Source organism: Saccopteryx bilineata, chromosome 11 (assembly GCF_036850765.1).
Source record: "Saccopteryx bilineata isolate mSacBil1 chromosome 11, mSacBil1_pri_phased_curated, whole genome shotgun sequence".
Classification (NCBI taxonomy): domain Eukaryota; kingdom Metazoa; phylum Chordata; class Mammalia; order Chiroptera; family Emballonuridae; genus Saccopteryx; species Saccopteryx bilineata.
In genome coordinates, this window is record NC_089500.1 from 31,652,756 (window position 1) to 31,667,739 (window position 14,984).

Genomic DNA, 14,984 nt, shown 5'->3' on the forward strand with positions numbered 1-14,984 from the left:
AGCACAAGACACTGCTTTGTTCTTTACACACAAATTTCAGCAGGCCTGTAGAAGAGACATTATCAGTTATCCATATATTACAGATGAAAACAGACTCGGAGAGCTCAGTAGGTTTCCCAAGTCAGATGGGTAGTCAGCAGAGGCAAATTTAACGGAGGGCCCAGCAAAACCCCAACTTCACACTTTTTTCTGATGACACCAAGTTTGGTTTCATATGTGCAATTTTAACATTAATAGTATATAATATTTTTTATTTATTTAAAAATATGGTTAACATGTACTTTTATTTTCCCTGTCTCTCTCTCTCTCTCTTTTTTTTAAGGGGCCCAATATTCTCTTCTGCGCCCGGGGCCTCACCTGACCTTAACCCACCTCTGGTAGTCAGCGCAAGAACAGGATTTTGACTCTAAAGCCCATGTGCTTCCTCTCTATCGCTTCTCTTGTTATGCCAGTTAAAATGGTGAAGTTAACAAACATCACTTTCCTCCTGTAAGCTTTCAATATCATCCTAACCTAAGACATATGTTCTAGAAATATAATTAGCTCAAGTATTAATAAACTTTTCTAATGATGACATCCTCTGTCTCACACTATACATGCTAACATATTTCAGAATTATTTCTATCATAATATTGGACATATTTCTCTCTTGAAGTTTCAGATTTATCTCGTTTCATACTCATGTAGCTACGCAAAAATATACAAGGTTTAGCAGACTGCTTGACTTTGTAAATGGCATAGTCATTTACATATTAAATTCTCAGAAAATAAATTTTCTTTGTTCAAAGATGGAAAATTACTAAGAATTTTTCTGTTTTAGTAGTACTTCTCTATTTCTTTCTCTTTTTTTTTTTGTATTTTTCTGAAGCTGGAAATGGGGAGAGACAGTCAGACAGACTCCCACATGCGCCTGACCGGGATCCACCCAGCACGCCCACCAGGGGCGAGGCTCTGCCCCTCTGGGGCGTCGCTCTGCCGCGACCAGAGACACTCTAGCGCCTGGGGCAGAGGCCAAGGAGCCATCCCCAGCGCCCGGGCCATCTTTGCTCCAATGGAGCCTTGGCTGCGGGAGGGTAAGAGAGAGACAGAGAGGAAGAAGGGGGGGTGGAGAAGCAAATGGGTGCTTCTCCTGTGTGCCCTGGCCGGGAATCGAACCCGGGTCCCCCACACGCCAGGCCGACGCTCTACCGCTGAGCCAACCGGCCAGGGCCTTACTTCTCTATTTCTATAAGAACAAATCCTTCAAGCCTGACCAGGTGGTGGCACAGTGGATAGAGCGTCAGCCAGGGACGCAGAGGATCCAGGCTTGAAACCCCCAGGTCCCCAGCTTGAGCGCAGGGTCATTGGCTTGAGCATGGGATAATAGACAAGATCCCATGGTTGCTGGCTTGAACCCAGAGGTCGCTGGCTTGAGCCCAAAGGTTACTGGCTTGAGCCCAAGGTTGCTGACTTGAGCAAGGGGTCACTGGCTCTGCTGAAGCCCCCATCAAGGAACATATGAGAAGGCAATCAATGAACAACTAAGGCGCCACAACAAAGAATTGCTGCTTCTCATCTCTCTCCCTGTCTCTCTCTCTCTCTCTCAAAAACAAATAAACAAAAACAAATCCTTCAAAACCCTGATCCACTTGTTTGTGTCTTCCTTGATTTCTTTTATCAATGCTTTATAATTTTCCGAGTACAAGTCTTTAGTCTCCTTGGTTAAATTTACTCTAGGTACTTTATTTTTTGGGTTGTAATAGTGAAGGCGATTGTTTCCTTAATTTCTCTTTCTGACTGTTCATTGTTGGCATATAAAAATGCCTCTGATTTCTGAGTATTAATTTTATATCTTGCCACTTTGCTGAATTCATTTATCAGGTCAAGTAGTTTTCTGACAGACTTCAGGGTTTTCTATATACAATATCATATCATCTGCAAATAATGATAGTTTTACTTCTTCTTCTCCAATTTGGATGCCTTTTATTTCTTCTTGTCTGATTGCTGTGGCTAGGACTTCCAGGACTATGTTGAATAAGAGTGGTGAAAGGGGGCACCCCTGCCTTGTTCCTGATCTTAGGGGGATTGCTTTTAATTTTTGCCCATTGAGTATGATGTTGGCTGTGGGTTTGTCATAGATGGCCTTTATCATGTTGAGGTATGTTCCCTGTATTCCCACTTTGCTGAGAGTTTTGATCATGAACGGGTGCTGGATTTTATCAAATGCTTTTTCTGCATCTATTGAAATTATCATGTGGTTTTTCTCCTTTTTTTTATGTGATGAATCACATTGATTTATTTACAAATATTGTACCAGCCTTGCCTCCCCAGAATAAATCCCACTTGATCATGGTGTATGATTTTTTCAATATATTGTTGGATCCAGTTTGCTAATATTTTGTTGAGGATTTTAGCATCTATATTTATCAGAAATATTGGCCTATAATATCCTTTGCTTGTGTTATCTTTGCCTGGTTTTGGAATCAGGATTATGCTTGCCTCATAAAAGGAGCTTGGAAGTCTTCCTTCCTCTTGAATTTTTTGAAATAGCTGGAGAAGGATAGGAGTTAGTTCTTCTTTGAATATTTGGTAGAATTCACTTGTGAAGCCATCAGGCCCCAGACTTTTCTTTGTTGAGAGTTTTTTGATAACCGTTTCAATCTCATTTGGTGTAATCGGTCTGTTTAGGTTTTCTGATTCTTCCATATTGGTTTTTGGAAGATTGTGTGTTTCAAGGAATTTCTCCATTTCATACAAACAAGTGGAAGCATATTTTGTGCTCATGGTTAGGAAGAATAAACATCATTAAAATGTCTATATTATCCAAAGCAATCTATAAATTCAATGCAATATCAATTAAAATACCAATGACATACTTCAAAGATATAGATCACATATTCAAAAAATTTATTAATATATGGAACCAAAAAAGAACATGAATAGCCTCAGCAATCTTAAAAAAGAAGAATAAAGTGGGAGGTATCACACTTCCTGATATCAAGTTATACTACAAGGCCATTGTACTCAAAACAGCCTGGTACTGGCATAAGAACAGGCATATAGATCAATGGAACAGAACAGAGAACCCAGAAATAAACCCACAGCTCTATGGACAACTGATATTTGACAAAGGAGGTAAGGAAATACAATGGAGTAAAGACAGCCTCTTTAACAAATGGGGTTGGGAAAATTGGACAGCTACCTGCTAAAAAATGAAACTAGACCACCAACTTACACCATTCACAAAAATAAACTCAAAATTGATAAAAGACTTAAATGTAAGCCGTGAAACCATAAGCATCTTAGAAGAAAACATAGGCAGTAAGCTCTCCGACATCTCTCGAAGCAATATATTTGCTGATTTATCTCCACGGGGAAGTGAAATAAAAGACAGGATAAACAAATGGGACTATATCAAACTAAAAAGCTTTTGCACAGCCAAAGACAATAAGAACAGAATAAAAAGACAAACTACACAATGAGATAACATATTTGACAATACATCTGATAAGGGGTTAATAACCAAAATTTATAAAGAACTTGTAAATCTCAACACCAGGAAGACAAACAATCCAATCAAAAGTGGGAAAAAGAAGTGAATAGACACTTCTCCAAAAAAGACATACAGATGGCCAATAGGCATATGAAAAAATGCTCAAGGTCACTAATCATTAGAGAAATGCAAATTAAAACCACAATGAGATATCACCTCACACCAGTCGGAATGGTGCTCATCAACAAAACAACACAGAATAAGTGCTGGCAAGGATGTGGACAAAAGGGAACCCTCCTGCACTGCTGGTGGGAATGCAGACTGGTGCAGCCACTGTGGAAAACAGTATGGAGATTCCTCAAAAAATTAAAAATCGAACGCCTTTTGACCCAGCTATCCCACTTTTAGGAATATACACCAAGAACACCATAGAACTGCTCCAAAAGGAGGAATGCACCCCCATGTTTGTGGCAGCATTGTTCACAATAGCAAAGATCTGGAAACAGCCCAAGTGTCCGTCAGAGGACGAGTGGACTAAAAAGCTTTGGTACATATATACTATGAAATACTACTCAGCCATAAGAAATAATGACATCGGATCATTTACAATAACATGGATGGACCTTGATAACATTATACGGAGTGAAATAAGTAAATCAGAAAAAACTAAGAACTATATGAATCCATACATAGATGGGACATAAAAATGAGACTCAGAGACATGAACAAGAATGTGATGGTATTGGGGGTGGGGGGGGAGGGAGGGATGGGGTGAAAAAGGAGAGAAGGGGTAGGGGGAGGGGAGGAGCACAAAGAAAACCAGATAGAAGGTGACGGAAGACAATTTGACTTTGGGTGAGGGGTATACAGCATAATCCAATGTCAAAATAATTTGGAGATTTTTCTCTCAACATATGTACCCTGATTTATCAATGTCACTGAATTAAATTTAATAAAAAATAATTTTTAAAAAAGCCTGATCCAAATGCAAACGTAAAATGTCTTTCCTCATTTTTTTTTACTAAGGGACCATTCTGCATTTGTATAGTTGATCAGTAAGTTATAAGAACTTTTAAAATAAAACTCCATAAATTTAGCATAACACATCTTTAAAGTGCCCAAAATCAGGATTCATACAGTTACTCCCACAGAAAGAGACATTAAAAAATGATCTAAAATTATCTGATTTCATGTATATTAAAAAGTCTGAGTCATGTATGCATGATAGGTACATTTACCTATCATGTAGTTAAAATTACATTGTTAAAATTACATTGTTTTACATTATAACCTTGTTTTATGTTTTTAAGTTTTATAGTTTTATGTACTGCAAAATCATGTAAGTTAATATTTGACAGTTTTACACTGGTAAAAGAGATTTGTACATGAGCAGTTTACTTGTCATAAAAACCATAGGTGTTAGTTTTCTTTGACAAGTTCCACAAATACCGCCTATCTTTTGTTTCAAAAAAGTCTTAAACCAATTACGTTAACTAAACCATTTCAATTACTGATAATGGTCTAACATTTACTACCATCTTCATTCACAATAATACAAAAGGCTAACGTCAAATCCCTTCAAACCACATGAAAATAGGCCTACCTATACCACATGTCCAAATCTTTGGCTTTATTTGCATGCCTTTTTCTTTCCTTTTAGCATGTAAGATAGATGGGGTCAGCAAACTTACTGTGACAGCTAGATATAGCAAATACTGTAGGTTATGCAGGCCACAGGGCCTTTGTTGCAACTACTAGACTTGCAGCTGCAGTGCAAAAGCAGCCGTAGACCATACATAAATGAATGAATGGGCTAGATTTAGCTGGCACCCTAGTGAATTTGGCCCATGAAAATAGTTTGCTGGCCCCTGAGCTAAGTCATGGGGAAAATAGGAAAAACTGTGTCACTACAATCACCTGGGGCAGTGGTCGGCAAACTCATTTGTCAACAGAGCCAAATATCAACAGTACAACGATTGAAATTTCTTTTGAAAGCCAATTTTTTTAAACTTAAACTATATAGGTAGGTACATTCCTTATCGAGGTAGCACCTGCACGTGGTATTTTGTGGAAGAGCCACACTCAAGGGGCCAAAGAGCTGCCTGTGGCTCGCAAGCCTCCGTTTGCCGACCACTGAGTCCTGGGGTATGTTAGTATTTAGCTGAAACAGAAGAAACCATTCATAGCCACGCTGATTTTAGACTGCTTCAGCACTAACTACTGGTGACCCAGAGAGTGCTAAATACAATAGCTCACCAGAATCAGATTCTGCTTTTCCAGCTAGCCATCCATCTTTGTTAAGCGTATCACCAGATAAACAAGGCCCCACTCTGCCAAGGACTCCCAACTGCCAGAATATCCCCCCCCCCCCTTTCCTCCTACCTTAATGTGAACGTGATACCTGGAACTGGAGCCAGTGTTTTGCACCCTGGCATCGTGGAACTACTAGAAGCAGCTAAGGGAACTGTAGACGACCAGCACTAAAAACTAAGCCAGTGAACCAATGCTAGACGCCATTTATCTCCAGAGTTGGGTTGGTTTTTTTTTACAGAGACAGAGAGTCAGAGAGAGGGATAGACAGGGACAGACAGACAGGAATGGAGATAGATGAGAAGCATCAATCATTAGTTTTTCGTTGTGCATTGCAACACCTTAATTATTCATTGATTGCTTTCTCATATGTGCCTTGACTGCGGGCCTTCAGCAGAGTGAGTAACCCCTTGCTTGAGCCAGCGACCTTGGGTCCAAGCTGGTGAGCTTTTGCTCAAACCAGATGAGGCCGCGCTCAAGCTGGCAATCTCGGGGTCTCAAACCTGGGTCCTCGGCATGCCAGTCCGACGCTCTGTCCACTGTGCCACCACCTGGTCAGGCTCCAGAGTTGTTTCATGTGAAAGAACAGAACCCGAAAAGCAAATTTTTGCTACAAATAAAAGCATTCGTAACCTACCTTTGATGAAAGTGTTAGGGGTACTGAGATACTACTCCTTGTGAGAAGTGAAAGCCCAAACTGGTTGAACAGTTTGTTGTGAATTTTGACTACCCAGCACTATTTTAACCTAGAGAGAAATGTAGCAGATGAGAACCACAAAAGAGTTGACAACCTAGGCAATAAAGCCAATGAAGGCCCAAGAAAATATTCAAATGCAAAAGAGATCTAGAATAAAAAATTGATTGAAAAAGTACTCCTTTACAATTGTGGGGCCAATAAGCCTTATGAATGTTCTACTCAGTCAATCAAATCTAATAATTCTGATTATATTAATTTCCAATCATGTACTCCCACTTTTTGAAAAATATAAATTTATAACTCATTTTTATAGTTATAATTTTGTGGTTTTTTCCAAGCTGATTAATTTAACTTTATGCTTCTATTTTTCTGGTATTCAGAACGGTATAGTTACTCTTAGTACGTGATCATTTTTGACACCTGAAGAACCTCTGTAATTACTAACAATCAAGTTAATGGTGATACCGACAACAAGGACATAGGATTTCTCAAGCATCCTGGTTTATCTGGCAGATCCACCACACTAACTGCTGACAGTCACTTCTCTTTATATTAATGCCACTGCAAAAGAACACGCAAGAATAACTAATCCTATCCAGTCAAAAGAAATTTCAGAAATGTTTATTTTACTCACATCTTCCTTAAATACAATTCTTAAGTTAAAGCACCAGTTCTTATTTTACTTTCTTAAAATTATATTTATATATAAAATTACATACACACACACATACACAGTCATGTACCACTTGGGGATATATTCAAAGAAATGCATCATTAGGTGATTTTGTCATTGTGCAAACATAGAGTACACTTACACAAATTAGATGGTATTAATGCTTTAATGAATACTTTCAAGGTGATGGTTTAAACTGGGGAAAGTGTATCAGAGTGTGTATGGACGGTTCTATGAGCATGACTGGACATCGCTCAGGGGTAGCTGCGAAAATAAAGGACGCTGCACATCCAGAAATGTTGTTCATGGTTCCTCAGCAGCATTTAGTTGCAAAAAAACTTTCCCCTGAATTGAACACAGTGATGAACGACACAGTGAAGATCATTAATGATATTTGCAGATGAGGTTTGAACTCCAGACTGTTCACGACACTGTATGAAAGCGTGGATGCACAACACTAACATCTCCTTCTCTACAAGGAAGTGAGGTGGTCTTCAAGAGGAAGGGTTCTTCATGCCTTTTCCAGCAGAGAGAAGTGAAACAGTGTCTGCCAGAGTGAAACTCTGTTTTAGTAGAGCTTCTGTTGGATAAAGAACGGATGACTAAGCTTGCATATATGGTAGATACATTTAGCCTCTTCAACAAACTATTTCTCTTCAGGGATTTAACACAAAATTTTTACATTAAGAAATAAGATGTATTCATTCAAAAAGAAACAACTTCTTTCAGAAAGTTACATACAGGAAGATATAGAAATATTTCTACTTTTCCAAGACTTTTTGATTGCTGCAAACATCAGCTGGAAATTCATATTTAATATAAATCAACATTTAAGAGCATTAGTTCAAAACTTTGGCCATTAATACCCTGAAAACGAGGATATCTTTAAAGGTAACCTCTGGACCAATAACCCATTCATGGAAGATATCAACTCCTTCTCCTTTAATCACTGTGAGAAAGAAAAACAGATTTATCTTCTGAAGTCACTCTGGTGTCCAAACAAAAATGCAAGCACTGTCACAATGTTGGATATCACTGGAAGAATAATATCAATTTCTTAGTTACAAAACTATTTAATTTTTAATCTTATTTTCTACTACCTACTTGTGTGAGAAGACTTTTTGGCCCCATCACTAATAAAAACCAAACAGAGAAACGAGTGGATGTCAATGCAGCGCCTTGTCAGTCTCTCAGAAACAAAACTGCAGCCTCGATTATCAAGTGTTCTTGGAAAGAAGCAAAAGCAGATTTCAGACTAGCTTAATTTGAATTAAATATTGCTCCTAGAAATTTCTATTGTATTCTATTAAAAATATATCTTTTTAATGTTCATCTGGTTATTTTAGAGAATGTTCATTTTATAGTATTATGACTAAAAGATAATGCACAAAATACTATTTATGGTCTTTATTTCTGTCCCTGAAATAATTCTATTTTCACTGGTCCCCAAGTATAAGAGTTTGAAAACCACTGTGGTATCCTTTATACGACTAGAAGCACAGTAGATCTGTCTGCACCAGTATCACCACAAACACATGAGTAATGCTTTCCACTATGATATTAAGACTCATCACTAGATGACAGAAATTTTTTCAGCCCCATTATAATCTTATGGGGCCACGTTTGTACAATAAGTATATTATTGACTGAAACGTTATATGGCACATGACTGCATGAATACACACACCACACACACACACACACACACACACTCTCACAAACACACACACCCCTAGTTACAATCCCAACAGTCTTCTGTTCCATGAGAATGATTTGGTGGCATTATGCTGCAGTGTAACTTAGCTATTACAATATCTACAAATCACACAGATTTTTAAAATATTTTATGATTTCAGACTAGAATTACTTAGGACTGCCAAAGGTTTGGCTAGAAAGAATACCAAATACAAAGAGGTGTTGTTCCACTCAATTAGAGCAGTGGAACAGAATTTAATCAAGTTCCAACACTACGTGTTAATGCCTAAACTCCTGATTTTCTCTTCTAGTTGACAAATATGCGCTGTGCAGTGTAACAGCAGCATCAGAACAGCTGGGTGGCTGTATCAGGCACAAAGGAGGCAAGAGCACATGCTGTTAAGTGTCATCCTGATTGCCTAGAAATAGCAGCCCATGCAGACTTACTCCCTGTTATAAATTAGAACAGTTATTCCTCTGGAGTTTACATTTCCCTCACGAAAAGGTCAAACTTCCTGCACATTAAAAAAAAGAGAACTTTCAAAAAGGATATCTTCCCTTTCTTTGATGATCAGCTCATTCTGTTCTTCCAACTGCTTGATCTTCTTCTCAAATGATTCCTGCTCAGCCTTGAGTCGTTCTTCTGTCACTTCCTTTTCCTCACTTACTCTGAAAGAAATTTAAAAATGAAAAGAAAATGCCTATGAGAATAAAATTGAATGTGTGTTTACAGCTGCAGTTTACCAAATCTAGACTTCTTCCAGAGGTAAGCTTACCTCTTTCCCCAGTCTCTTCAGGATTACTCTATGTATTTTTTTAACTAACCTTTTTTTAGGCAATCTTTGATACCTTTGCCATAGAATATGCATGTAAGTTAAACACCATGAATGTTTCCAACCATCAGATGTATCTTAAATATGGGAAGTCCAACATAAGACATAGGTTCCTAATTATAATCTAGGACAAAAAAATACCTAATTTTTAAAACATTAGGTTTCATTTCTTCATTATCAAAATAGGCACAATTTATTTTGATTTCTATATGGTGTTACTCTTATTTAAACCCTATCAATAACATAAACAACACGAATAACTTAAACATTTCACTACTCATCCACTGACAATTTCACTCTTTTTTCTGGTGCTGATACACTGCATTCTTCAGCAGCATATAAATAACCAGACTAGAATAAAAACACAACATTAACATAAAAAAGTTTACACTACATTTATTCTTAGTTCAAAAAGGATTTGAAAGTTAAAAACACCAACCAAAATATCTTGATTCTTTAATGCCTAATTCTGAAAAGTATTCCAACTCAACCCTACCAAAAAATGGGTGGCTCCTAACAAGAACACAGAAGAAGAAAAAAATCTTTAAAAAACTCCACAAAAACAACTAAACAGTAACAACATTAAAACTTCTCGTAAAATGACATGTTATTCTGTGCACAAGATATAAACCCTGAATTTCTGTTACTGGAGCTTGTTTCTCCAAAGAGAGTATAACACACTTACCCAACAGGATCACACAGGAACGTGCGCAAGTAAGATCCACAGGGAATCCACACCTTTCCTTTGCACTCCTAAATTTACTTTCTCCCAGAACCCTCCTCTACTAGCACAATTTCTGAATAACGTGAACTCTAAAGCTTTTTCTTTCTTGCTAGCCTCCTGGTGGAGATATTAAAATCAATGATATAACAATGAATATTAGAATTTTTGAATGTTCAAAAGTTGACTGAACTTGCTTTTAAATGATTTGTGTGAAATGCATGGCACACAGTAGTGTTCAAAAATAGGTTTATTTCCTCTTGCTCATTTTGACATTCAAATCATTTCATCAACCCTATGATTTATGGTTAGCATAATATTAGGCCCATGAATGGGACAGGCCCTTTTCCTAAGATCTCTAAAACAGATATAATTAAAAGGAACCCAGACAACAAAACAAAGAACAAATATACTTATAAGAAGAGGATTTATAATCTAGTCTCAGATAGTCCTGCCTCCCTTGTAGATTGCCAGATTTACCTTAACATTAAACTAGACACAGAGCTTATCCTTGGAGCCTGCCAGGTCAGAACATACAGGCATACTCCAACGTTTACTTATTCCTTTTGTTCAACCTGAAAGAGATCCATAAAAAATCTAAAAATCATTGAGGACAAAAATGTTTGTACATACATTCCATAACGCAAGGGTCTAGAGTGAGTTTTTCACAAAACTTTAAGTATTCTATCCAGAAAAATTACTCTTTTTTAAATTTAGTTTCTGGAGTATGTTTAAAAAATTTATCACTACACTATTTAACCAAATTTTTTTAAAAATCTTTTCTGTTAGGCTGTTATGATTAGACCACCCTTTTGCAATTATTATGCTCTGGAAGGCTATAAAATTAACAAACTGTGGTATGTACAAAGTGCAACCCTTCTTCCATAGGCCTATCTAAAGATATGCATGGCTTCTCTCTGGCCTATTAGCATAGTTAATATGAACAAGTACATTAATACAGCCTCTAAATGCAGAGGACTTGCCAATAAAACAACCTCAAGATTTGCTATCCACTATGAAATCTGTTTTCTTGTTTAATTTATGTTCAATATTTCCCATAAGGTATATGTAAGAGAAAATATCTGGTATTATGATCTACATTTTTCTTCAAAGCATTCTCAGATCACAAAGTAACATAGAAAGATCTAATCCTCTATCTCATTTACAGTATAGCAACAAGTTAATTAACAAAACGAGAAGCTAAATGCAGGAAAGGGAAATACTTGACTAATAGAATAAAATAATTAAAACTGACAAGAGCATATTCCCAGAGTTGGTTTGTTAATTATTTACAAAGAGGACAATAGCCTGTTCATAAAGGGAGATTGTTAGCATTTATTTAACGCCTCAGAGAATTTCTCAAAAAGTTCCACAAAACGTAGTTATCTAATAAGAAAAGAGAATTCATACTCTTAGAGTTGAGTGGTTGGGCTGAAAATTATGCTAAAAGTACTGAATTTCTTTGAAGTCTTAGGGTTTAGCTTAAACATCCCTGGATATCTTATATTTTTCTCCATACAACCATATTTTGTTTTACTATACTGCTCACAAAAGTTAGGGGATATTTCAAAATAAATATGGAGTGATAAAATATCCCCTAAATTTTGTGAGCAATATATAAAAAAGTTTTCCCACACCCATCTATTCTAAATTTTTTAGTAAAACTAATGTTCTAGAAAGAGATTTATTGTGTGGCTTTGCACACCCTAAAGTTCTTCTAGATACTCTAGGATAGGGTACTTATACACTAATATGAAAGACAAGGTCAAGGAAGCAAACTTCTATCCCAAAGAGTATTACAGTTCACCCAATCACCCAATGGTCAACCAGATAAATCTCCTCCACTACTTAGTATCTTGCATTTGGAAGTTGGATATGCTGGCTGCATTTTATAATTTCTGAATATCAACTTAGTGGGCAAGATTTGGAGAAGGAAGGAACAGATTTCATAGGACATCTAATAAACAGAAATATTGTTTTAAAGCAAAAGGAAATGCATGATAAAAAAAAAAGAATGGCTTTCATCATTAAATATTACTTCAGTGAATCATCTTAATGTCCTCTACAAATTTTAATATTTGGCTATTATATAGAAAGTACTGTCTAAGGAAACACAGGTGCTCCTAAGAAATCAGACATAGTAACCTATGTCAAAGGGCTCTAAGAACTATGAAGCAATATTGAGTGAATGTAGATGCAAAAATCCTCAACAAAATACTAGCAAACAGAATCCAGCAACATAAAAAAGATTATACATCATGAACCAAATGGGATTTATTTCAGGAATGAAACATTGGCTTAACACTCAAATATCAATTAATCTAATAATGCTATACCAAAAAATAAAGGACAAAACCCACATGATCATCTAATTGAACACAGAAAAGCATTTGAAAAAAATTCAGTGACAATTCAGAATTTTAAAAAAATAATAAATTGAAAGGAAAAGCAAGTTTCTCAACCTGAAAAAGGCCAACTATGAAAAACCCATATCTAATACCATATTTAATGCTAAAAGTCTGAATTTTTAACTCTTAGATCATGAACAAGACAAGGATATCTGCTCTCATCACTTCAACACTGTACTGGAAATTTTAGTCAGGGCAATCATGTAGAAAAAATAAATGAAAGGCATCTAAATTCTAAAGAAAGAAGTAAACCCATCTCTATTTCAGGACATGGTTTGTACATAAAAAACCTAAAATCCATCTAAAAACTATTAGAACTAATAAAAGAGTTAATTGAGATTTCAGGATACAAGATCAATGTAAAAAAGTCAATTGTAGGTTTACACATTAGTAGTGAACAACCCCCCGTCCAGATTAAAGAAACATTTGCATTTAAATGCAATTAAATTTACATTTGCATGAAGAGAAATACAATACAAAGAAATAATTTCAACAGAAGCTGCAAGACTTGTATAAAATTACACAACATTGTTGAAATAAATTAAAGACCTAAATAGATGCAAAGACATTCCATGCTCATGATTAGAAGACTTAATATTTTTAAGATGGTAGTACTCCCCACACTGATCTTCAGATTCAACTCAACTTCTATAAAAATTTCAGCTGGCTAGCTGATCTAATCCTAAAATTCAGATGAAAATGAAAGGGACCCAGCATACCTAAAATATTCTTACAAAAGATGGAGGACTCACATTTCCCAGTTTCAAAACTTACTAAAAAACTATAGCAATCAAGACAATGCAGTACTGGCATAAGGACAGACATATAGATCAATGGAACAAAACTAAACACACATATTTACAGGATGTAAAATTGTCATTATTTGCAGGTGCCATGATATTGTATACAGAAAACCCTAAAAACTCCTACAAAAAACCACTAAATCTAATAAATTAATTCCACAAAGCAGCAGGATACAAAAACAGTATTTAAATAAAAATCGGTAACATTTTCATATACCAATAATGAACTATCAGAAAAAGAAATTAAGAAAACAATCCCATTTACTACTGCAGCAACAACAAAAAAATAAGGTTCCTAGGAATAAATTTAACCAAGGAGGTAAAAGACCTGAACTCAGAAAATTATAAGATATGAAGAAAGAAACCGAGGAAGGTACAAATAGGTAGATGCATATACCATGTTCATGGACAGAAAAAAATTAACATCATTAAAATGTCCATACTACCCAGAGAAACCTGCAGATTCAACAAATTCCTATTAAAATATTAATGTCATATCTCACAGATTTAGAACAAATAACCCATACATTTATATGAAACCATGAAAGACCCCCAAATCGCCTCAGCAATCTTGACAAAAAAAGAGGTTGGAACTATCAAACTATATCAAACTATACTTGATATTAAATTATACCACAAGGCCATAGTAATCAAAACAACATGGTATTGGCAAAAAAGCAGGTATATAGTTCAATGGAACAGAATGGAGAGTACAGAAATAAACCCACACCTTTATGGTTAATTAATATTTGACAAAGGAGGCAAGAACATACAGTGGGGTAAAGACGGCCTCTTTAATAAATGGTGCAGGGAAAATTGGACAGATACAAGAAAAATAGAATGATTCTGGTCGCAACAGAGCAATGCTCTAGATGGGCAGAGCATCGCTCCCTGGTGGGCATGCCGGGTGGATCCCAGTCGGGCGCATGCGGGAGTCTGTCTGACTGCCTCCCCGTTTCCAACTTTAGAAAAATACAAAAAAAAAAAAAAAAAAAGCTAAGGTACATTTACACAATGGAATAATAATCAGCTATAAAAAAAAGGGGGGGGATATCTTTTACAACAGCATGGATGGACCTGGAGAGCATTATGCTAAGTGAAATAAGCCAGTCAGAAAAAGACAAATACAAATACCATGTGATCTCACTTATATGTGGAATCTAATGAAAAAAAGAAACTAATAAACAAAATAGAAATAGAGGCATGGATACATGGAGCAGACTGACAGTTGTTAGAGGGGCAGAGGCTTAGGGGACTAGGTGAAAGAGAGTAAATGAATTAAGCACAAAAACATTTATATGTATAACACATAAACACAGAAAACAGCCTGACCAGGCGGTGGCGCAGTGGATAGAGCATCGGACTGGGATGC

The 14,984-nt window shown here is 36.3% G+C and overlaps 1 protein-coding gene across 3 annotated transcripts in view; it reads right to left on the bottom strand.

The window, feature by feature from the left end:
- KIAA1328 (KIAA1328 ortholog) overlaps positions 1–14,984 on the bottom strand; it is a 343,953-nt gene that overhangs the window by 302,030 nt on the left and 26,939 nt on the right. For all 3 annotated transcript variants that reach the window (XM_066246454.1, XM_066246456.1, XM_066246455.1), the window contains exon 5: positions 9,401–9,516. In XM_066246454.1, the coding sequence (XP_066102551.1) occupies positions 9,401–9,516 (116 nt within the window). The remainder of the gene's footprint in view (positions 1–9,400; positions 9,517–14,984) is intronic.